At 40.6% G+C, this 25,980-nt stretch overlaps 1 protein-coding gene across 1 annotated transcript in view; it reads left to right on the top strand.

The window, feature by feature from the left end:
• Positions 1-25,980, top strand: part of JARID2 (jumonji and AT-rich interaction domain containing 2) — a 176,664-nt gene that overhangs the window by 74,687 nt on the left and 75,997 nt on the right. Inside the window, exons 3-4 of the mRNA XM_063451703.1 lie at positions 13,341-13,473; positions 24,249-24,418. Coding sequence (XP_063307773.1) covers positions 13,341-13,473; positions 24,249-24,418 — 303 coding nt within the window. The remainder of the gene's footprint in view (positions 1-13,340; positions 13,474-24,248; positions 24,419-25,980) is intronic.

Below are 25,980 nucleotides of genomic sequence, written 5' to 3'. Positions count from 1 at the left end.
GGGTGGGATTAAGCTGCAGAAAATGGCATTACATGATTCCTTTATTTTCCCTCATTTTGAAGTGTTTTTAAAAAATATTTTCATGTGTAGAATGTAATCTTTAACGGACAGAGCTTAAAGCTTAAAACACTATATAGAGTCCCTGTGTCCCCCGTCCCCACCCCCTGTCCACCTTAAATAATAAGAAAACCTACCTAAGTACCCTGGCCTGATCATCCTCCTTTGCTGACATAATCAGTGGTGCCCCTGTCCAGTGACACTCTACGCTTCCAGAAGCAGGATGTCGCCTGGGGAATTGAAAATCAAAACCGAATATGGTTTAACCACTAAAGGGAAGAAAGTGGCTGGTGACCTGACACCCTATCAGTGTAATTTAGATTATGTTGTTATGCTGACTGGAGTGTTCTTTAATAGCTATCCCTTTTTTTTACCCCTTTCCTTTTTTCTATTTGTGTTTTAATGTTCTCCATTATTGTTCTAATGTGCCATAAACTACAGGGGTTGCTTACCATAAATCAAAAACATATATCTTAGATCTACATATTAAAAACGTTCCTTACATTATTACATAGCAAAGATACAAGCATTACAGATGCAACACTAGGACACTTATTACAAGAGCGGTGCTCAGCAACTTTTTAAATGTATTTATGTTTTTTGTGTTATTTTCATTGTGTTGCACAGCAAACTTATAACAGTTAGGGTGCATGCATTAGTGATTGACCTCCTTCCTTTGTCATCTATAACAAATAAAAAAAATGTTATATCCTTTTTTTTTGCAGTCACCTCTGTGACATTAAGTTCCTGGATCTGGTGCCAAGTAACCTTGAGTTTTTTCGAAGAGCTCAAAGAATGTCATTGTGTTCTTTATGACAAAATCTTCGATGTTCATTCCAATTGATGCTCTGTTCAGCTGAGTGCACTTTGGTGGTGTGCCCAGTCCATCCTTCTCTTTTAAGTTCTCCGACACTGCATGTTTTAAATCTTTTTAGCATCTCCTCCTTAAAAAAGGCCAATCCAACTAGTTCTTTCCTTGATTCACACAATGGTCCTTTGACTTCTTTGCTTATGGATTTTATAGTATATAATTCTATAGGCATCTAATTCTTGAAATAATTTAATAATTTGAGATTTATAAAACATGGAGAGTTGTCAGTTGTGCTTTCAAGTAGACAAGCCAAATGATAATGCATGCATTAATCAATCCATCTCCTTGTAAGTGTCTTATAAATTTACATATGTTTGTAAAGGATACTATAGCTACTTAGTGCACTTCATGTCAATTGTGTGGTCTGGGTACCAAATACAGTGATTTATTTGGGATTTTTGCTGACCTAGGCATGACGAAACTCGGACAACCCCACACTCACTGACAGGCACACACCTTCTGATACACATACATTGACCGACACACAATTACATACACACACATCCTCACTGATATGACACACGCTTAAACTGACCGACACACACACACACACACACACACACTCAGACATTCATTGACACACTCTGATACTGACACACACACACATTGTTTCTCACACTCACAAATAATAGTTTTCTTTTTGTTGTTTTTTATTTTTTTTTATTTCCATCCATTCTCCCTACTAGGGATTGACCGATTATCGGTCTGGACGATATTCGGTATTTTCGGCAAATACAGGTACCGATATTGCTGATTATACATACCCGGACCACCGGGCCCATGACAAGCCCAGCGGTCCTGGAGGTCCCGCAGCGAGCGCTTACTTACCTTCCCAGCAGCTCCCCTGTCTAACTCTCACGAGTCCCGCGGCAGTCAGAGCTTTGCCACAGGTTACCATGGCAATGCTATGCGCGGCACGCAGGCCGCAAGACTTAGACAGGGGAGCTGAAGGGAGCTGCTGGGAAGGTAAGTAAGAGCCTGCTCGGCCCCCTCTGTACAGTCCATGCCACCGGACCACCAGGAAATGCCATATCCCCCCTCCCTGGGCAAGTAAGAAGCAGGAAGGGGGGCTAAAACAAAATAAATTTTTTTTTTTAAATTCAATTAAAAAAAGCCCCCCCCCTCACACACACTCACACAGCATTCATTATATACACTTCACAAACACACACACTTCACAAACACACTGCATTGATTATATACACACTACACAAATACACACTGCATTCATTATATATCCACTACACAAACACACACAGCTCCCCTGTCTAAACATACTGCATCCACTACATGTGGCATGTATATTTTGTGCATTTACCTTTAGAAATAGTTTCTTTTTTCAAAATGGTAAATGTACAGAATATCGGTGTTATCGGCTAACGGCCTGAAAGTTTACAGATTGTCGGTATTGGCCCTAAAAAAAATCAATATCGGTCAATCCCTACTCCCTACCTTTAGGAGAGCTGGAGTGGATTATTTCCCTGAGGTCCAGTGGTGCTACTGGTCTGGCTCCTTCTGCTGGCTTTCTCCTGTGAAGCTGGGTGCATGGTCAATGGAGGTGGCGAGGGAACGGTTATCTTCTTGCTTCTGCTCTCTCACCAGCCTCTTAGTGATGTAGGGAGCCGAAGGGACGTCCTATTCTGGCTCTTGACCTCATCGCAGGGCATGAAACAGCTCAGAGCACAGCGCTCCCTCGCTGCTCACCTGCAAAATATCTTGGGCCCCCCAGGACACAAGGCTAACAGGGTTTGGTGTGAGGGGGAAGGGCTTGTTTGTTTGTTTTTTAGGTTTTTTTTTGCTGCCCCCCAGAAAGTGACGCCCAAGATGCCTTATTAAAATGCCTAGCTGTAAATACAGCAATGGCCATATCCCCCTAGTGTAAACCCTACAATATCAAACATTGCTGTTTTACTGACAGCCAATAGAGGCGTTTCTGTAGAATAGCCGAGTAAAACTTTGGCTTGGCAAAGATCTTTGCTGCAGAGATAGCTGCGCGGTGTGGGATTAAAGGTAAGTAAATTACCTTTTTATACCCTTGAGGTGGGTAGGGGAACACAGTTGTATACCAAATGAACACTATAGTGTTCCTTTAAGTCATACAATGTTTTTCCTAGTAATATTTGCCTTCATAAAAGGGTTACAAGTATGTCTATTTGAATGGAAATGTCTAGCTTGTATTTGCTGTATTCTGCTCATTGCAAACAAATGTTTTAAACTTCTAGGAATATTTTCCATGCTCAAGTAAAACATGAATACAGAAACAGAACAGTTCATGTGTGAGGTAACCTAACATTTGAACTTTTCTTAGAAACCTCATTCCTATTGCATAACGTCCAAGTTTTCTTTTCTATTTATGTAGTTTCACAAAAATTCTGCCAGGGAGCACAACACATAGAATAGAAATTATTTGAAAAGTAATCTGCCATTTTTCAAGCACCGCGTTATTAAACAATTTCTTCCACTGTTTTATCTTTCTTATTAACAGTATATTAGTAAGTAAAGTTAATTATATCCCCTCCCAGTGCCCACCCAATCTAAATAAAATAATCTAGAATTTCACGAGAGTAATTTTGTTTAGGATGTATATTTGTTTCTTACATTGATGTTGCTATTGTTTCCTTTTTGTGTAAAATTTGGTAATGTGGTAGTTTAATATGCGCGTTTGAAATGCTAAGCTTCAAATTCACTGTGATCTGCCGTCTTCTTATAAAATACAGCTGTAATAAAGAACATAACTGCTCTTCTGTGAACACTAAATTCATTTTTGTAGACTCAATGACAGTAGTTAAAATTAGACGGTTCCCGCCAAACAGCCCTTTCGATATTGTTTGTGTAATGTTCGTGAACCTTTTTAATATTTGTGTAAGATAAATATCATTAGGTAGTTCATTCAACAAAAGGAGCCAGCCATGCCTAAAGGGACTATTATCTCCAAATTTCATAGCCATATTATGTTACCATGGCAGTGCATTTTTTCCCCCTGTTTTATTTAACACTAAAATCCTTTATTTTCCAACCATTTCTTTTTGTAATTTACCACCATACAGTTTCCACTTATCTGCCTACCCATTCTGATGTTTGGGCAGTGGAGTAGATGAACCACTGCTTCATAATAGTAATTGACCTCTGTATTTTTATAATAGGGCTTAGCTAAGAGCGAAATTACCAGGAAACCAGTTACACAAAGCTTACCAGAACAATGCAGCCATTTTGAAGCTTGTTAACAATTAATCTTTAACCTTTTCCCCTCCATAGTATTAAAATTCTGCTAATTTATTTGCTTTACATTTGCCATATCAAGCTTATCACTGTGGCAGATTACAGGCTCCCTTAATTGATAATTAAAATGTGGAACCATATATGTATATATTATTATTTTTTTCTCTCTTCTATAGTATTTTTAGAGACCACAATAGATTAGGGACCCGTGGTATTTTTTCTTATTTATACTTATTATAGTTAAAGGTTATTGAGAACTGTGTTAATTAACTTTAACGCAGGGCCAATAATAACATTGCTTTAGGACCAACAACCCTAGAGCATTCAAAGGATTGTATAGTACAAAAAAATAAGAAAATCACTATATTCTCTGAGAACGTGTAAAGCCTTTAAAGGAAAAGTGTTCCCTCAAGACACTCTGCAACAATTCAGGAAAAAACTAAAGAACCAAACATGGAAAACAAAATACATTCCAAAAATCACCAAGTGAATATATCATAAAAATATATACAACCAGGGGGGCGGAGCCAACTGCCGATCGAGCCGGACGCACACTGTGGGAGCTCCGGACCGATAGCCCTGCCAAAGGCTGTAATCGGCCGTCAGAAACACAACCGGTGCCCGGAGACAGGATTTACCTGCACCTCACACGATGGGGAAACGCTCCAAAAAACTTCTGGCAGATAGGAGCCCAGGAACCCGAGATATCGGCATGTTCCTGCAGCAGCCGACCAGGCCCGCACAAGCAAAGATGGCGCCGGCGGCGGCCTCCACCTCCGACTTACCTGATGCAGAGAGCTTACCGGAGGAACTATCCACCTTTCCAGAGGTACTTACTACCACCCACCAGCCCCCAAAAGAGGGAGATACTGCCCCCTCGACTAAAGCAGACATCAAAGCCCTTTTGCATGAGATAAGGACCATGTTCCAAGCAGATGTGGCTGGGGTGAGGGAAAAAGTGACCACCCTCACTGACAGGATTATCAGATTGGAGGATGACATGGACACGACGAAAGTGGCCCAAACAGCCACAGATGGTGCCCTAGGCTCACTGCGGAAGAGCAATGAGGACGTGCTCAACCGCCTGGCTAATATGGAGGACAGGATGAAAGCAAGAAACGTGAGAATTAGGGGAGTCCCTGAGACCATAACTTCTGGTGAACTGCCACATTTCATCCGGAGACTCCTTGCTACACTGCTCCCCCCAAAGCATGCGAAACAAGTTGTTATGGATCACTGCTTCCGCCTACCTAAGGCCCCCAGAGCCCCTCCAGAGTCATCACGAGATATTCTTGTAAAGCTGGTCCGGGACTCAGACAGAGGTGCTATTCTAACAGCAACCAAAGATACCCCCAGCACTACCTTTGAGGGACACCAACTGACATTTTGTAGGGACATATCCCGCCATACCATCACATGGCGACGGTCACTACGCCAACTCACTCAGCACCTCCAGGAAAACAAAGTACCATATAAATGGGGAATACACAAGCTGACGGTAGAAAGAGGGGGCAAGACACACTCACTCCATCACCTATCTGAATCCCACCGCTTCCAACGGGACCTGGGACTGCCCGTGAGCACCTTTCCCTTGCCGCAACAACCCTCCTGGTCAGAAGACTCCGTTTGTCCCAAGAGAGGCCGCAGGGGGATCCCGCGACCCGCCACCATGAAGAGGACTAACGCAACAACTAACGCATATCTCCATCTTGCTATCCGGAATTCAGCAAATATCAAAAGGTTCCAGAAATAAAAGTGAAAAACATCAAATCGAAGTAAGAATAAAAAAAACGTAAAAACAAAATAAAACGGTACAATGTAACAGTCCTACGCGTTTCATCCTGTTGGACTTCTTATCGTTCGGGTTCGTGGTGCTTCTCCTAAGTACTGCATGCATTAATGATGTTGATCGGCAGCTGGGATAGTGTGTGTCTCACGCTGGAGCGCATGCCAGACTTACGGGTTTTTGTTCGAGTGCGTAATGTTCGAACGTCACTAACTTTTTTTTGGGTTGCAGTCTGTCACAGCTTGATAGGACCGCCCATATCATCGTGGGTTAATGAGTAATATAGTACAACGGTAAAACGGCAAAGACAGAAAAAACGCTCCTATCTCAATAGTAATAATAAAATACAGTTTATACAATGAAAATATATTGAAACTACATTCATTCATCTACTAAGACTACGTCCCAGAGACATGCATTCAGAAGCCTTGTAGTCTTGTACAATATATCCTTTATTTGTGCAAAGGTATAGTCGTTTCAGTCTGTCTTGGACTTTTTTCAACATGGACTGAAACATTGACTTTATCTTTGAACAAATAAGGGATATGTTGCAGAAGACTACAAGCACTCTGAGTGCATTTCTCTGGGACGTTGTATTGGGGCACGAAATAGCACTGAGGCAAGAACAGGACAGGAATGTGAGTGCCAAACCTATGTTGGACATCTACTAAGACTAATATAAATAACCAATGAAAAGATATATATAAAAGGATTGATACAAACAAACGTTCTATTAGGCAATATAAACCTATATAGAAACAAATATATAGAAAAAGATATATAAAAATTAAAAATGGAAAATATAATAAAAATATATATGTATATAAAAAAAATACAAATCAAAGTTGTTACAAACTGCCATTTGTAACTGGCCCTTTAAATGACAAATTGCTCTGCTTCCCTGGGTTGTGGAGAAGCCTATTTGCCAGCCTCCTTCCTCATGACTATGGCCCCTGGGAGATTGTGCCCCTGAAAACTTATGGACTTTTATTGGGTGTGTATGGCCCTTTAAGAACTGTCTGTGGACGTATTGTGACTTTGGTGAACAATGCCCCTTTAAGACTGTGTCCCCAGACCTGTAACATAACTTTTCTGTAACATAACTTTTCTCCCACTTGGTTCCGTAAATGTGGCTTACTGAACCAAGTACCACACAGGCGGACCACCCAGAAGTGGAAGCGTGCAGGCAATTTACCTCCCAGGCTGTGAGGTTACTGCAGGTTAATTGCCGACCGCTGGGTGGCCGCTGTTCGTGCAAACGAACACGTGGCGGCGGCCATCTTTGTTCATTCGAACGAGGTCAGCGGTATGTGTAGCCAAATTCATGGAACTAAAATCGGCTACACATTTCACCTAACACCGCTGACCCTTACCTTCTCCTACACTGAACTTTCAGCTGGAGAGACTAAGTCCCGTTCGAAGATTCGAACGCACGTTTTAATGGGACTTAGTCATTTTTCTGCATAAACTAGACCGACCGCACAGCACAAATCTATGGAACTGTTTTGGGCAGGAAAATGTGCTTGCGGTCGGTCACAAAGGACTTCCGTCTAACTTTTTATCCACTGGATAGATTTGTGTGATTTTTGGTTATGTTTATATTTTAAGGTTGCTGATTCTAAAGTTACAGTGTATGTGTAAAAACTGTATTTCTACTGTCTGTGATAATTATGTTAACCCACTGTGTAACATAATTATATCACAGGCAGAGGGGAGGATTTTGTGTGTAATTGCTGGGAGTGTTTTCGGTAATGTACGTGTATGATTGGTTGTTTTGTAAAACCCTGTGGGTGGTCCTATCTAAGGGAAACCTGCATAAAAGAAGGTTCTTTTGGTGCCAATAAAACAGAAGGACTTGACCCTCTAACTTGCAGCCTTGACTCATGTTTGTAGGGGACAGCTATAATTACTACAGGGATTGCTATTCTCTTCATACTCCCTTAGCTACTGAGCTCTTGTAAGAGCTCTTGTTCCTGATCCTGCTTCGCTCTACAGAAGGAAGAGGTTCACCTACTGGAACCTGGAGCCTGGTCGTAGGTCCACGGCGCAGAGCAGACGGCGAGATACCAGCCCAGCAGCGGTGGTTCGTGAAGTCTGCAGTACTTATGGTGGCTATGCAGTAGTTATGGTGTCTACGGTGCTGATGGTCCTTTGGTGAGCGCTAGGAGCATCCTTTCTACGGTCCAACTTCCAGCCAGCCTGGTGGCAACTGTAAAAAAAGTGAAACAACAAAATACATATGTGAAAAATCTGGGGAACATGAATAAGGATGAAAAAAAATAAAGGAAAAATAGAGAAAATGGAAAAAATAATAGACCGAAAAGAAAAAGATAACCTGGAGGTATTTAGCTGTTGTGTTGAGCCCTGTACAAAAGAGAGTAATTCTAATTATACATATCTGTAAAAAAAGATCAATCCATGTTCTTGAAAAAAATCTCTGAAACTTAGAAATAAAAATTAGAATGATCAAAGGACCAATGTTCAGGATTAAATGATGAAATTTGTGTAAAAAAGAAAACAAGAAACAAAAGAAAGGGGGTCATAGTCTAAAAAAAGCCCTGCAGGATCTATATCTTGATTGAGTCCTAGTTTAAAAGTTTTTAAATCAAGAATCAATTGTGCTTTTTTCATATTGAGATGTGACTCGATATTACCACCTCTCCAATGTCTCTCTACATTATCAATACCAAATGCCAGAAAGGTGTCCTCTTAGAATTTCGGGGAACTGGCACAGTCTCTGGGTACACTATGATTTAATTAATTGGTTCTAATATTGTTGAAGTGTTCCAAGAGTCTAACATGCAATTTCCTGTGGTGTTGTATAGGACAATCAAATTTCATGGGAATATGTCTGAATTGAGTAGGTGAGGCTAGCATTATCCAAGCTAAAACAATGGAGGATATTTATAAAGATTCTTAAATTCACTTGTACGTCTGCCCTGGTATTGTAAGAATGTGTAACTAGAAAAGCTACAATTTCTGTGGAAATTGTGTGAAGTGTTCTTGCCTCCACCAGTAGTCTACAACTGGAGTGGGCGGAGTAACTGTTATTATTTATTTATATAGCACATTTAATTGCAATGTTGTTGCCCAAAGTGCTTCACAGTTACATTACAGTTATAAAAACATAAGCAGGTGTACTTGGCGGGTTCTGAGTAGGCGTTTGGTGTACATCTGGGCCTGGAGATTTTGAATTTCTCCTTGCAGTTTAGAGATTTGTTTGGAGGTGGATTTAGATGGAGATTTTTTATTGGAAGTTTCCAATGTGAGGAGGTTTTGACGGAGTGTGGCGTCTCTGGAAATGATTTGTTTTTTGGCAATGGAGCCTAATTTAATGAATTCCCCCCTGACAACCGCCTTGTGTGAGTTGAGAGAGTAGTTTGCTTTTATGTGCGGAGGATTTGATGGGGGCCTTGTTGTTTGTGCGTTTGATGTCCAAAGAGGGGTCTAGGGTGCAATTACAGTCACCACACATGATTAAGTGTCCTTGTTTAATGGATGCAATTTTTTGAGTGCTTTGCCTAGAAATGAAATTTGTGCCTCATTGGGGGCATAAAGGGAGGCTACTGTCACCAGTATTCCATTTAATTTGCCTACTAGTATAAGTAGCCTGCCTTCCTTATCAGTATATTGATTGCGTAATGTGAACACCCAATCCGTGTGGAATATTATTGCAACTCCTTTAGATTTAGATTGCGAGTATGCAAAATAAGCTGTGTGGTAGTTCGGGGAACGAAGTTGGGGAGGGTTTTTACTTGTAAAGTGAGTTTCTTGCACACATACAATGGCCGCCTTTGATTTATGCATTTCCTGCAGTAATTGCTTTCTCTTATAAGGGCTATTGAGGCCTTTGGCATTTATGGAGAGAATTGTCATTGACTTAGGAGCCATAATGGGTGAGTATTAATAAGGCTAGGGAGTGAGCTATCCTGATGAAAGTTGTATTGCGAGCTCTGAGTACCTTGAGCCATGAGAGATTTGGATCATTCGGTGTCATTGAGACCGTGTTGGCAGAACGAGTGGTCACGGGGGGACGGCAGTAAACACGCCTTTCTTGCAATGGGGTTTCCTGGGAACCATCTAGGTGAAGAACAAGAGGGGGAGGGCAAAAACAAAAGAGAAAACACACCAATAACGAAAGTATTTACATACATAACCCTTAGTAAGGTTAACAATCTTAGTCATTCTCAGGGTAGGAACTATTATACCCATGAGTGACACGACGAGGGACTTTGAAGCTCCTCCCGACCTATGGTCTGCAATATTAATTTTGCATAATACCAACAATAACCACATATGTAGAACCTGAAGAACCTTAACTTGCATGAAACCTGCTCTCAGAGAGCACCCAAGGGGGATGTAAACAACGTTCGTGTATGAACGTAAACTGGGAGTGCATGGGGTATGTTAGAGTACCACATTGCGTATACACAAGTAGTATATGCTCGGTGAGCGAATTGTCAGAGGTTCGGTAAAGCATCAAAATAACATTGAGATACAGTTTTCAGAATTTACATAGTTGAGGATGGTACAATATGGTGCACCAGGATATGGTGATGTTGCACACTAAGTAAAGGAAGTGCAGGCTATTTTATCGTTATATAAAGAAAGAGCGTAAGTTAATGCTAAATATCGCTGATGGAACACCACGTGACTTGGGCATAGGCCCATGTGGCGTACATTAATGCGGGGCCTATCTCTCCAATTTAGTGATCAATTAGGGCAAAAACATAAACATAATGTGCAATCTAACAAAATAACATCGCTTAGGCAAACCTCATAACAACATAACCTGCATGTAGGTAAGTATGATTAGAAAGTTCAAGGGTCCTTGGCTGGAGATTTAGCCATTTGCCAATCTGCTTGGATTCTCTTAGGTGATGCGGTTTCTACGGAATCAGGTCCCTTGGGTGATCCGGTCCATAGGCCCCATGATGTAATCAATTTCATACCTTCTTTCGGATCATTCGCCACATAGTTCCGACCTTGTCGCCATATAACCAGTTTCGTGGGATACCCCCATTTGTAAATTACGTTGTTGTTTTGTAAAGTCTTAGTGATCGTAATGAACTCCTTCCTTTTCGCCATCGTGGTCGCTGATAGATCTGCGTATAAAGCGATGTGTTGGTGAGGTTCTGGCAAAGTTGAGATTTTTCTCGCTGCTTGCAGTAGCGTTTCTTTATGCGCATAGTAGTGGAACTTGACAATAACGTCCTTTGGGACTTCATTTGACAAGCGAGCCGGGCGTGGTAGCCTATGCATGCGGTCGTAGGCCCACGCTGAGTCGGGCAGGCTCGGGACTAGAGACTTGCATAGAGAAAGAATGTAAGCTGGCAACGCATCACGGGATACATCATCCGGTATGCCTCTAAAGCGGACATTTTGCCTTCTAGATCTGTCTTCTATGTCCGCCATTTTGATTTTTAGCATTGCGTTTTCTTCTGAAAGTATCTGGAGTTTGTCCGCTATGTCATTGTGGGCCGCACATAATTCATCCGTTTTGTTTTCCAGGTCATTAGTTCTTTCACCTATGTTGGAGATTTCTCTGTGTAGTTCTCCATTTATACGATGAAAATCGGCTGTTATTGTCGCTCGGAGTTCCTGCAGCATCTTGTGAAGGCTGCGCTCCGTGACCGGGGCCTCTGAGTACTTGGTAGTGTGTGATTCATAGTCAGACTGGCCGTCCGACAGGTTAGGCGCCTCGTCGCCATCTTGAATTTCTTTGCGGCGTTCTGATCTCTTCAGCTTGGCCGTTTCAGAGAGCTTTAATTGTTTAGACGAGGGCATAGTGTACCTGTGCACTCTCCGATGCAGGTAAGGTGAGTTTTATTGCCGAATGCTGTGAATAAAGTCGCTTTTAGGTCGGGGTGTTGGCGGAGCTCCTAAGCCATGCGACCGCTCTCACCGGAAGTCAGACACGCCCCCAGTAAAGTAATACTTCCTGATATTATTTTTAAATAATGTGGAGGGGTGTGGAGTCTGTGACATTACTTTATTTTCAATGTAATCAATTCCCTGGTGCTCCGTTGGGCAGCTTTCCAGTTTGAGGCTTCGCCGAGTGCAGAGCTGCAGACCATGTGATAGTGGTCTTGCAAGCTCCCAGCGCCTTGCCATGGTAACACGCGGCAACGCGACATACAGAGCAAGCCAAGGACCCCACAGGTCAATCTGCCCTAAGCCACTGTCAGACTGCAACCTGGAGCCATGGTCCCACCTGGACCTATGGACGGGCCGACCCTGCTGCAATCTACTATAGATTCCTTTTAAAGCAAGTATAAGATAACATGCATCCATTTATTCATTTGCAGAAAATACATTTTAATGATATGTTTCTTGTGTTCAGTACCGGATGTGGCTAAGTTGTCTTCATCCCTAACCTGTGCTATTGTGGAGCAGTAATAGGATTCTGCATTCATTTCAGTGGTCTGAGACCTTCTTTGTAACACAGATGATTAACATTTTGATGGGTTCACAAACTTTCTCTTGTACATGAGAGGGTATTTCAGTCTCTGTGTAAATGCCAATATTTGCATACATTGATATAAAACTAAGTAAATTGTACCAGGCAGTGCCGTTTTCCAGCAAGTAATGGAAAGCAATCTATGTGCTCTTTGTTCCCTCCAATAAACTGCAGGCTTGCAGATCTACAGGATGTGAATTTAAAGTAGGGGGATTGAGTTTTAAATCCAGCCTGCAGCTACTTGGACATTACAAGGTGGATGCATGGCCCCTAATACAGATAGCTTAACTTATCTGGATCAGTTGGTTAGTACAATAATTCCCAATACCACCTCTCTCCCATTTATAACGAATTTAGACTGCTGATCTGGACTTTGTATATTTAAAAATGGGCATGAACTACACAACCAATTTGTCACATTCATTCCACAGACCTTTTTTTTTAACATAAATGTTCATTTAAACAAAACACAAACATGTCTAAAACAATAGCGAGAGAGTCTTTGCAGTTGAGAGAGAGTGTGTGTCCATTTTTTCAAATATGTGCATTTACATTAGTGGAATGTTTCATATGTTGTTAGCTTTATAACTCTTCCACAACTACCGGTAGCTATAATTGTTGAGACCAATTAAAAGTTTGAAAACAGAAGTCTACTTTTAATAATGTCTTATTTTACAATAAAGGATGATTTCGTACCGTAACACACTTACAATATATTTTGTTGTTTGTTTTTTTCCCCCTCTTTGTTTGTTGTTTGATTTTTTTTTTTAGTCCCTATTAAAGGGTGTGTTTCTGACAGGTACCAACAACTTTATTAATTGTGAAAGGGAGAATGAGAAGTTTAAAAGAAGCTGCACAAACTGTTATATGAATAATGCAAGTGGTGTAATATTACTTGTACCAATTTTTTTATTTTTTATTTGCTAATAATTCTGCTGTATCGACAGGTCTCCTCCTTAATGGACAGTCTAAAGGATCAGGCCAGTCATCTGAAACTGAGAAGGATGACACCTCACAAACTTCTTCTAACACCAACAGTGTGACTTCTTCAGACTCTGAAGATGGGCCTGTGAGAAAAAGGTGAGTGGTTTTATCTCATTATACTTTTTGGTTTTTCTTTTTCATAAAGGACCAACAAAATCTTTACCTGGAGACTAGAACAGGAAACACAATCTGGACTCTCTGCATTATTTCTGTATGCAGAATCTTTTTAGATAAGTGGTTTGTGAAATAAATGTTTTACAGCATGGTTGGTTTTTAAAGGACCACTATAGTGCCAGGAAAACAAACTTGTTTTCCTGGCACTATAGTGCCCTGAGGGTGCCCCCACCCTCAGGGTCCCACTCCTGTGGCGCTGAAGGGGGAGGAAGGGGTTAATCCCTTACCTTTTTTCCAGCGCCGGGCTCCCTCGGCGCTGGGACTCTCCTCCCTCTTCTGACGTCCCTGGCTGAATGCGCATGCGCAGCAAGAGCCATGCGCGCATTCAGCCAGTCCATAGGAAAGCAATCTCAATGCTTTCCTATGGACGCTGGCGTCTTCTCACTGTGAAAATCACAGTGAGAAGCGCGGAAGCGCCTCTAGCGGCTGTCAATGAGACAGCCACTAGAGGCTGGATTAACCCATAGGTAAACATAGCAGTTTCTCTAAAACTGCTATGTTTACAGCAAAAAGGGTTAAACCTAGCTGGACCTGGCACCCAGACCACTTCATTGAGCTGAAGTGGTCTGAGTGCCTATAGTGGTCCTTTAAGTTAATAATCTCTTTAATTATCTGTTTAAAAGTCCTTTTACTTTTCAGTTATGCCAGAGTTTTTGTTTTTGTTTTCTTTTCTGTTCCAATGAAATGATCTATACAGGCAGAAATCCAATCATAATGTTTTCCTATGTATGTTTTTTTGGATAAGCTTGTTTCTTGTGCTCAACTTTAGAGAAATACAAAACACACAAATGGGTCAGCGCTAAATAACCAAACAATTGTAAGGAGGTGGCAACCCTAAAAAGGGTTCCCTCCCAACCCTATAAAAGATCTAAAAGAATGTCACAAGAAAAAAGAGAGAAGGGCTGCACCACAAAGAATAACAATAATAAAAGACAATCGGAAATGACAAATATAAGTCAGGTATTTTGGAATATAGAATATAGTCCCATCAATAAAAGTTCTTACATAAAAGGATGCCTCTAACTTAGAGGTAAGTGCAGCTGTGGGTGCTGGATAGAGCGCAGGTTCTTTGAGTGTCCAAAATTTACAGACTTTCAGCTGTTTGCAATGAACAAATCACACAAAAGCAATTGAAAGAGCTCAACACAACGAATGCTTAAAGTGTTTTTTCCAAATTCAACAGAAAATGCAACTTATAATGACCATCTCCAGTCTCAAAATTAGTCAACACTTTCATGGCAAGCTTTAATCTTTAGTACTACGTAGAGCACCCTTTTGCTTTTATGACCTGCTTGAGAGATGCATAGCCAGACACCAACTTCTGGCAGCATTCCTGAGGATTCTTAGCCCATTGGTCAGGAACAATGGCCTCCAGTTCAGTAATACTCTTGGGTTTGCGTGCTGCAACCACCTTCTTCAAATCCCACCAGAGATTTTCTGTGTGATTCAAGTCAAGTGACTGATGGTCACTGTAGAATTTTCCAGGATTACTTTTGAAACCAAGCCTTTGTGGAATTTGTGGAAGGCCATTGGTTATCTTGTTGGATGGTCCAATGATGCCCAAGGTTCAGCGTCCTCATAGACAGCATGACACCTTGGAGTTTTGGCATGGAAACCTTCTGCGTTTTAATAAAAAAAAAAAAAAAAATCTTAACAGTTTCAAGCCGTTCAAGATTGCAAAATATTGATTACATTTCCTGGTGCCATGTTTACACACTCACAACAGTTAAAGGGACACTCAATGGCACACATAAAAATGTAAAGTTACAGTATATATTAGTAGATTTACCCCATCAAATATAAAACACGCAATAAATGGAAATACCGGGGATCTTCTTACATAGATTTTCTTTGTCCTAGCGTATAAGAATGACGTTACCTGCTGTCAATTTCCCTTTAAACGGGTAATCTATGTCTCTCTCTAAAACTAAAAATGCCTTTTGTTGTAAGATATGTGTGGTACGATAAAGGTGAGCATATTGCTCCTTCAATAACCCTAGTAACGTTCAATCGCTGTACCTAGACCTGATTTTACTCCAAAATGCCTTTTTTTAAATTCTTTATTTTTGAGTGCAGTGTTAAATATACATTTCAGCATTATCACATAGCTTTAGAGATAGAGTAACAATGTGTCTTTTAGCGTCGTCATGGTATGCTGCACTTTTTTTGGTTTTAGTACACGAGTAATAGCATATTACAAACAGGTGTATCAGCAAACATAATCATGTCCAGTCCTAGCTGGAATTGCGTGTCCAACTGTATGTACTTGCTAGACATGTGAGTGACGGTTGAAGTTAGAGATTGAAATGTGTTTGTAGTTTAGTGTTTGTAGTGTTTAGATTTAGTGTTTGTAGTTTAGATTAAGTTAATAGTTAGATGAGTAGCGTGCAGGTTTTCTGTTAGCGTAGACAACAATAGATTGTGTAACATATGGAGCTGTGCTGGGGTTTAATGATGTTGTATGCATATAGGTGTGTGTCTTCTAGTAAGAAGAGTCATGCTATACAGGCTAAACATGCTATCTGTGTGCATATTCTTTCAGGCATGACGATGGTTATATAAAATATAAGATACACCTAAAAAAAATCAAGGCAGAGAAAAAAATTCATAGGGCAACACTATACAATCAAAAATGTGGCCCCTCTGAGTAAATTATGCACTCACAAGATGTCAGAATGTTAAGAGCCCATTAAGAGTCCATGGTTAGACAGACATGTGAAACAGAGGAAATAATACTTCTCATTTTGTTCGTCTTAGAAACCATTAAAATAACTCGAGTAAAACAAAAAAAAACATAGAAACTATAGAATGTGACGGCAGATAAGAACCATTCGGCCCATTTAGTCTGCCCAATTTTCTAAATACTTTCATTAGTCCTTGGCCTTATCTTATAGTTAGGATAGCCTTATGCCTATCCCACACATGCTTAAACTCCTTTACTGTGTTAACCTCTACCACTTCAGCTGGAAGGCTATTCCATGCATCCACTACCCTCTCAGTAAAGTAATACTTCCTGATATTATTTTTAAAGCTTTGTCCCTCTAATTTAAGACTATGTCCTCTTGTTGTGGTAGTTTTTCTTCTTTTAAATATAGTCTCCTCCTTTACTGTGTTGATTCCCTTTATGTATTTAAATGTTTCTATCATATCCCCCCTGTCTCGTCTTTCCTCCAAGCTATACATGTTAAGATCCTTTAACCTTTCCTGGTAAGTTTTATCCTGCAATCCATGAACCAGTTTAGTAGCCCTTCTCTGAACTCTCTCTAAGGTATCAATATCCTTCTGAAGATACAGTCTCCAGTACTGCGTACAATACTACTAAGAAATAAACATGTCCCTCTTACGAGGTTTTCAAGGTCAAGAGAAGGATGGTGCCAACGTCCTGGTGCCAAGGTGTTGTAGGTTGTGAGTTGCTCTCCATTCAGCCCACGCCAGTCAAAAACCGTCCCGGTAACCATTTATAGTGTGTAGAAAGGGGGCTTCTCTGCGTGGTTTGGGAGAAGGCTCTTCGTAGCTTTTGTGCTTGGTGTTGGTGGAGGCTTGAGTGAGGGCTTGGATGAGACCGGCTTCGGACCATGTGGGAGTTTAGTGGTGGTCCGGAGTATGCATTGTGCGAGTGTCGGCGAGGTGTCGCGCTGTATCATTTTAACCCATTGGCCCCAGGCCCCTGTGAGGGCACCTGTGTAGTTCCCAGCTCTTCGGACCCCCTTGGTTCCGCAGGTGGCGTCCCAGCTTGCAGTATGCTCGGTTTGAGGGCAAGGTTGTTCCTGATGGTGGGGTGTAGCTTGTATCCGGGGTGTCCTCCGTTTACTTTTCTGTTTAGGCTTGCCGGAGCGGGTACTGTGTTTCACAGGACGTGGACGGGCCGTGGTTTGGCGGGCGTTCCTCCCAGGATGCGCTGAGCAGGCTGTGGAGAGCAAAGCTGTGCAGGGTTGGAGCCTCTGTGCTCCTTCTTCTCTGCTTTCCTCTGCGGTCTGAGCCTGTCTGTGTTCAAGTTTCAGCCAGAAGGCACGAAAGAGTTCATCTAGCCGTTTTTCAAGCGGTTCCTGTGGGCCTCCAGTAGGTTCTGTTGGTGCTGTGTTCGCCATCTTCGCTTGCGTGCTTGTCGTGTGCCTCTTGCCGCCATCCGCCATTTTGGACTCGCCATGCGAGGAGATGTCTCTGTGAGGTATTGGTATTGGGGGGGGGGGGGGGAGAGAGGCGGGTGTGCCGAGGGTTATATGCGCGGCTTTGTCTTCGAGGAGAGCGGCTGCCTCTCCTCGGCTCAGTCGCTGGTAGGCCTCAGGCGCTTTTTGTGGGTTTCCGGGCTGTGGGGTACTCGAGTTTAGTATAATTTTGTGCTCCCGGGTGTCCCCACTCTGTCTCATACCCTCCAGCTGTTGGACACGCTGATTTTCGGGGTATTTACCCTTGTTTTTGTTGCGTTCAGGCAGGAGCTGGTGTTCAGCACGTCCTTCCAGCTCGGCGATTAGACTCCGCCCCCTGCGACACACATTTTGTAACTTACATAGCATTAAACAAAGGTTAGGCAAACATGTCTTGAACATATAGAAAAACTAAGCGTGGGATCATGTGACCTGTTTTGACATGTATATGGTTGATGAAAAACAATATATAAAGCATGCTTATAAAACATGAGTAGAGAACAAAAAAAAAATTCCCCCCAAGGAGGCTCGCGCTAGGGAGCTGAACAGGAGGATCAGTGCTCCCTTGCCGCCTGCAGTGACTGGCCGCTCAACAGCCCCACTGGACCCCAGGGAAAGCTGGAATCCCCTCAGCACTCCCAAAGGTAGTGAGGCTGGGGGATTAAATAATAAAAAAATACAAATTTTTGTGTGTGTGTGTGTGTGTGTCTGTGTCTGTTATTGAGTGTGTGTCTGCTAGTGAGTGTCAGTGAGTATGTTAGTTTTTTTTGTCAGTGAGTGTGTGTGTCTGTTACTGTGTGTGTCTGTTACTGAGTGTGTTAGTTGTGTGTCTGTTAGCTAGTGTGTATGCGTCTGTTCGTGAGAGTGTGTGTGTGTGTGTGCTTGTCTGTTAGTGAGAGTGTATATGTGTTTGTCAGTGAGTGTGTATGTGGGTCTGTCACTATGAGTTTGTGTATGTATGTGTATCTCTGTGTGTGTGGGTCTGTATGTGTATCTGTTTGTCTGTATGTGTATCTGAATGTTTGCCATTAAAGGAACACTATAGTCACCTAAATTACTTTAGCTAAATAAAGCAGTTTTAGTGTATAGATCATTCCCCTGCAATTTCACTGCTCAATTCACTGCCATTTAGGAGTTAAACCACTTTGTTTCTGTTTATGCAGCCCTAGCCACACCTCCCCTGGCTATGATTGACAGAGCCTGCATGAAAAAAAAACTGGTTTCACTTTCAAACAAATGTAATTTACCTTAAATAATTGTATCTCAATCTCTAAATTGAACTTTAATCACATACAGGAGGCTCTTGTAGGGTCTAGCAAGCTATTAACATAGCAGGGGATACGAAAATCTTAATTAAACAGAACTTGCAATAAAGAAAGCCTAAATAGGGCTCTCTTTACAGAAAGTGTTTATGGAAGGCTGTGCAAGTCACATGCAGGGAGGTATGACTAGGGTTCATAAACAAAGGGATTTAACTCCTAAATGGCAGAGGATTGAGCAGTGAGGCTGCAGGGGCATGTTCTATACACCAAAACTGCTTCATTAAGCTGAAGTTGTTCAGGTGACTATAGAGTCCCTTGTTTTCCTGGCACTATATAGTCCTTAGGTCCTCCCCTCCCGCTGGGCTGAGGGGGTTAAAACCCCTTCTGCACTTACCTTTCTCCAGCACCGGGCTCCCTTGGCGCTGGGGATCTCTCTGCCCCGATCCGCCTCTCAGAGCTGGGCACGCGCATTCAAACCACCCATAGGAAAGCATTACTCAATGCTTTCCTATGGACGTCCAGCGTCTTCTCACTGTGATTTTCTCTGAAACTGTTATGTTTTCAGCTGCAGGGTTAAAACTAGAGGGACCTGGCACCCAGACCACTTCATTGAGCTGAAGTGGTCTGGGTGCCTTTAGTGGTCCTTTAAGTGTATGTGTATCTGCATGCACTGGCGTACATACCGCGGTTGAAGCCCTGCGACCAGGTGCCTGCCACCATGTTTTGTGGCCCCGCAGTGTAAGCGCCGGGCGGGGGCCCACAGATCAGTTTTTGCACCGGGGCCCCATGTATTGTGTGTACGCCACTGCTGTGTGCCTTAATCTTTGAAGAATACATTGTTCTTTATTTATTGCCTATTAATGGTTTTTGCTTTTTTGGGGATCTTAGACATGATTAGAATTTCTTCCTTACTGGTGAATTTTCCATTTTCCTGTGTTCTTTGGACATTGTTTAAGTCCAAGTGACTTTTTATTTTCTTTATAACAGATCAGATCATTGTCCATGGCATTAGGTGACATTTTATCCACAGACATTTCTCCTAAGGGTATAAGGAATCTAGAACATTCATTTATAAGTCGTATCCATTGATATTTGTTTTATTACTTTCCTTGTTGTAGTGGTTTTGGTGCCTGGAGTGCCACACTCCCCCTCTTCTAATGCCAGTTGTTCGTATATGGGAACCAAAGTAGCCATAGTGGTTGATTATTGGACTGTCCTTTAAGTCCACCATCATTTAAATCTAGGTAGACTATTTAACATTTGACACATGCAGCAAATAGTGATGGAATGTAAGGATTATTAACCCTGAAATTACAATCCTTGCAATGTTGTAATTAGTAAACCTTGTCCTTTTGATTGCTGCCAACTCATTTAGAGGAGGATAACAACCTGAGAATAGCTGTAATGAATCACTTGTATAGGCTTACAATGGCAGGGTAGTGTCATGAGTTATGTCTTTGTGGCATTACTCCTCCCTTAGTCCAGGACATGTCACTCCTGAAGGGGGAGGAAGGGGTTAATCCCTTACCTTTTTTCCAGTGCCGTGCTCCACCGGCGCTGGGGACTCTTCTTCCGTCACCGGCTGAATGCGCATGCGCGGCAAGAGCTGCGTGCGCATTCAGCCAGTCCATAGGAAAGCATTATCCATAGGCACTTCCATAGGAAGTGCCTCTAGCGGCTGTCAATGAGACAGCCACTAGAGGCTGGACTAACCCATAGGTAAACATAGCAGTTTCTCTGAAACTGCTATGTTTACTGCAAAAAGGGTTAAACCTAGCTGGACCTGGCACCCAGACCACTTCATTAAGCTGAAGTGGTCTGGGTGCCTATAGTGGTCCTTTAAATGCATATTTATTGAGCAGTTGAGTTGAAGTTTTTATTCCATCTTCAATCATAAAGTCTCATACTTTAAATGTTTTAGGATTTTCACAGTTGGAAAATTTCAAATGAGGGATATTATTTTTTTAGAATGTCTAAAGGAGCAGACGGCAATAGCATATCTTTCATACCTGTTCGGCTTTTAAAAGTTATCCAAAATTCAACGCAGTTCCTAGTTATCATTGCCATTTGACAAGCTTTTTACATTTTTCCTCATGTAACCATAATACGCATTCCAAGTTATTCATTCCTGCTAAATCTTGTTCTATGTAATACCAGCTTTCATCTTTACTTTTCTTATATTGAAGCTTAGACAAACGGCACAGCATATTAGCCTCTGCGTACCGTTCCAGGCTAGGCATGTTTAACTCCAGATTGCCTACCTTCATAACCTTTATGTGTTCATTATTCCTAATTCTTGCTGCAAAGGGTTCAAGTGTTAATATGTATAGCAAGGTGCAAGAGGGCATCCTTGCCTCGTGCCATTACCCTTATTAAACCATTCTGATCTTATACCTTGCCCAATTACTCTAGAACGTGGAATGTTGTATAAGGCCATGATAGTGAAAATAAAGACCTGTAGTTTTTATTGCATTTGACACCTCGATTTAACACCTTGGCAACATGGTTATAAAACTAACCCAGTTCTTCTTCCACGGGACATGTGCAACATTCCGCAGTGCTGCTTTGCGCGGGCCTGCGGATTGTCTTGCTTTAGTGTGTCATTGCAGCCACACAGATAGAGCTGAGAGTAAAGCTGGCCTATTCTGGACAGAGAACAGAGGGGATCTTGACCTGGAGTTCTACTGAGCAAGTATACCCAATGGAATAGCCCAATTTGGTACTTTAATTCTGTCATTCCAGATTAATTTTCTCGTAACATGCATCTGAAATAGCAAAATATTTCCCCTTAAGTGTGTTGTGCTTAAGAACACCCACACAATGCTTTCACAGAGAACCACGTATGTGCAGCTGGCTGATTGGATGGCTGGCAATATTCGTATCAGCTCAGCAACATGATGGTTGCTTTGAGACACTTCAAGTAACAGTAGAGTGCCGCACTATTAATCATTGCCATGATCTCTCTTTGCAATTACCTGTTGGTAGGATGCTTTTAAGAGAGTTGCAGCCCAATTTCACAGTGGTCTTGAAAGGCTTCTTCTTCAATGGACAATTCCTGGTTTTGCAGCATTGATGTGCAAATGGTTTCCAGATGAGACATGCATAGACGTGTAGTTCTTTTGCTTTGCGTACATTTCCTCTGTATTGCACAGTGTATAATTATGTGTATCCCTCATTGCAAGCCCTGATATTAGCAAGGGAAAAAAAAGTTTTTAAGGACAACAAAAGTTTGTGTTAAAAATCTGTTTAAATACATGACTATTACTTAAAGGATATCGTTTCTAATGTGTTTTATGGACATGACCTTGGATAGACTTTAAATCAAACTGAGTTCCCCCAAGTGACTTCTCTGGTGAGCAGTTTAAATATTGGTACATATTCTAACTTTGAACCAATTCAGCAAACACAAAGATGTAGCTGTGCGCTTAGCACCAAGGCTGTTTTGTGCAGATCGCTTTGCCTGGCCTCCAGCAGATTTTGCAGGTGGGGGAAACCTGTTTGTGAGCTCTGCTTCCTTCAATGTGCATCTGTGGGGCTATTATGTGTCCAGCCATGACTTCAACTGAAGCTATGCACTGGTCCATTTAAAAAAAAAAAAAAAAAAAAAAAAAAAAATTCAACATGATGCTGGCAGAAAGATTTATTATTTTTAACTTCATGAGGCTGATTCAGTCTGGTGCCTTTTTATACCGACCCTTTCCTTAGTACTACGTGTCATGTTAATCTTTGTAAAGGTATGTTTTATTGTTCCTTGCAATTTTTTTGTTTTGTTTCAAAAGCAAAGTATTTTATTGCTTTATATTATGAAGGTGTTTGATTCTAGTGAGCAAGAAGCAATTTATTAAATTCAGATTGAATAGGCTATATTTACAGAGGCTATTGTGCTAAGTATTTACTTTGCACACCAAATAAAACAAAGGCATAAATATTGAATTCACTATTTTTCACTTTAGAACAATTCTATTCAGTATGTTCACAGCTAATATTTTAATATTTATAGTATATGTATATTTGTGGTGTAGATATAGATCTATCTATCTATATATATATATATATATATATATATATATATATATATATATATATTTATTTTTTTATTATTTATTTATTTGGTGGTGTTCTTATTTGTAATATTTCACTAATTGCAGCAGTTTTTTTTTTAGTTGATAGAGATTTACACAGGATACTTAAGATATAATTTTAGTTACTTCTATACACATATTAGCAGTCTGTAAATAAAGGTACAATATTTGTAAAAAAAAATTGCCAGTCAAGTGCATGATCAGGCCCATTTGCATGGGAAAAAATATTCTTGATAGATGAAAAAAAAATACTTAAACATTTAGATACTGTCTGAAACTTAATTAAATTTTAGTTTTAAAGCATTGTTCTTATTAGCTTATTAGTTTATTAGCCCAAGATGCTTTTACATAAAGTAACCAATTTTAGCTCTATGCAAGCATACCTCCGCATCTCCCTCCCCCCTGTCTAGAGATTTAAACATTTTGTGCTCTGTTAAAGAACCAGGTGCTCAGAAGGCACGATCTGTTTTTTGTATATGTCAGGCAGAATGGCCATGTTGTCATCAGAACACAACTGGCCCTGTTTAATGTTTGGGAGCAACTACAGGCAGTCAGGGACATTTCTCTTAAAGTTTAAATACTTCACTCAAACCCCCTTTTTTAGAAATGTTCTTCAAATATAGTCATAGTGTAGTCTCCTATGCAAATATGCAGCTTTGTAACATTAAACATTCCCTTAATATAATAAGTGATATGGGTGAGCTCTTTTTCCCTCATATGATAACATTTCAGTGTTCTAAGACTGTAATGAAGCAGGGCTGTCACTGAGCGGCTGGTGAATGTACACAGACGTTCAAGTCATCTAACATGTTTTGTGCCAGAGGTGGGTAAGCAATACAGTGCTTTGCAAAGATCAAAGCTCCTGGCGATCAGACTTAAAACTGAACCAAAAGTTCTACTTGCCTTTATTTCTTGGTTCTCTGTGCTAAATGTTTGGAGCTTGAATTACATTTTTAATAAAGACCGTTTAAACATTTGTTTGAATGTGACAATACATTAACTGGCATATCGAGGTGGTGCTGAATACGAAGAATGTTTGTTTTGAGTGGGTTTTGTTTTTTGTTTTTTTAAGACCTCATTAACTCTAGCAATTCATACATTAACATGGGTTAACTAAACATAAAATATTGCTGTACTTGGGACTGTTTGTAAAAGTAACAAATTCAGCCATTGTTTGTTTATTATATTTTGTTTTTATTATTTTTCAGGCCAAGGCTGCAAGCACAAAGAAAATTTGCCCAATCCCAGCCAAACAGTCCGAGCACAACCCCTATTAAAATTGTGGAGCCATTGCTACCCCCTCCAGTCACTCAGATGTCAGACCTCACCAAGCGCAAGCCCAAGACTGAAGACTTCCTCACATTTTTGTGTCTTCGAGGTAAGTTTACACATTAAAAATATAATAGATTCATGACCCTGTATGAACAAGCTACAGGCTACACTTTGCTATATATGTATACATCAAAGTGTGTATGTATATATATACACACACACACACACACATACATACATACATATTTAGTGGATAGTTAATACAATGTTAAACAAAAATCTGCACACCAGTCAAGCCATAAGACTTGATTTTCCCACAGAAATCACAAATTTGCAGTGATGTTTTTCCCCCACCATAACCTTTTTGGTTTTTGCTATACATATTTATATATACATTGCACCACATCAAAGTGTAACCTGTAGCTTGTTCATAAAGGACCATGAGTGTGTGTGTGTGTGTATGTGTATATATATATATATATATATATATATATATATATATATATATATATATATATATACATACACACACACACTCTCCATGAACTCTTGCACTCCAGCCTCCCTGTCTTCCTTGCCCGGTGCTGGGCTGCACAATTTATACCATAGAATATAAAGCCAGCACTCGAGGTCTTTTAAATGAAAACATTTTTATCCAGAATCAATCCAGGTAATAATCCAGTATAGTCAACTTTCTTCAGGGCATATGGGCCCTATTTATCCTTGCACTGCAGAGAGTCCCAGTAAGTAAGAATTTCATAAGTAAGTGGATTAATCTCATAAGAGCATTAGGCTGCTAGGATAGGACCTACCAAGAATGGGGTACATTAATGTTGTGTCAGGCTTATGCAATGTATGATCATATACTCTAAACCCTGATTATGAGGTGTTTTGAAATAAAACTATAACAAACTGTGAGACTTGAAATCACTGTTTAGTGAATGAACGAGTACGCTGGAATGTGTATTTTGTATGTTGTATAAATTGACCCCAGCAGCATCCTATAATATATGCATGTTCAGGTGAGTGCTGCCCTAGCTATATTTGGTTATATATTTATATAATCTTGCATTCCACCAAAATCACTGTAATGCCTGGTGCTTGTCCAGCCAAAAATCAATTTCAAAGGATAGCACTACAAGGACTTATAAAATTTTACTTTTATTTGCCATTTTAACTGTAAGGTAAATAAAAGTTACATTTTATAAGTCCTTGGAGTGGTATCCTTTGAAATTGATTATATACATATATATTTATTTTTTATTTATTTATTTTATATCATTATGTGTATGTATATAAATTGTATATATAAAAATATGTACAACTTAATTGTTTTACATTTTTAAACTGGTTATGATCTCCTACAAATTCAATCCCAGCTGATTTTCATATTGAGAACATGCAGCCTCTGTTACTCCCACCTGCTATGGACTGACACTCCAATAATGCTTTAATCTTTGCCAAGTCAGTATATTTTATTCAGCAATGCAGTTTCTATAGAGAATAAAGGTTTTATTATGTTTTTATCAAGCTTTTGTACATTTACCTTGTCAAACATTGAAACCTGTTATGTTGTTGTTTGTATGTTTCTGCATCATGAGTGGTTGTCCACAAGTCTTGGAGTCCACGGAGTTTACTTACTCATGTAAACCAAGTAAAATACACAAG

Source organism: Pelobates fuscus, chromosome 4, assembly GCF_036172605.1.
Source record: "Pelobates fuscus isolate aPelFus1 chromosome 4, aPelFus1.pri, whole genome shotgun sequence".
In the NCBI taxonomy this organism is placed as follows: Eukaryota; Metazoa; Chordata; class Amphibia; order Anura; family Pelobatidae; genus Pelobates; species Pelobates fuscus.
This window is presented reverse-complemented; position numbering and strand designations above follow the sequence as displayed.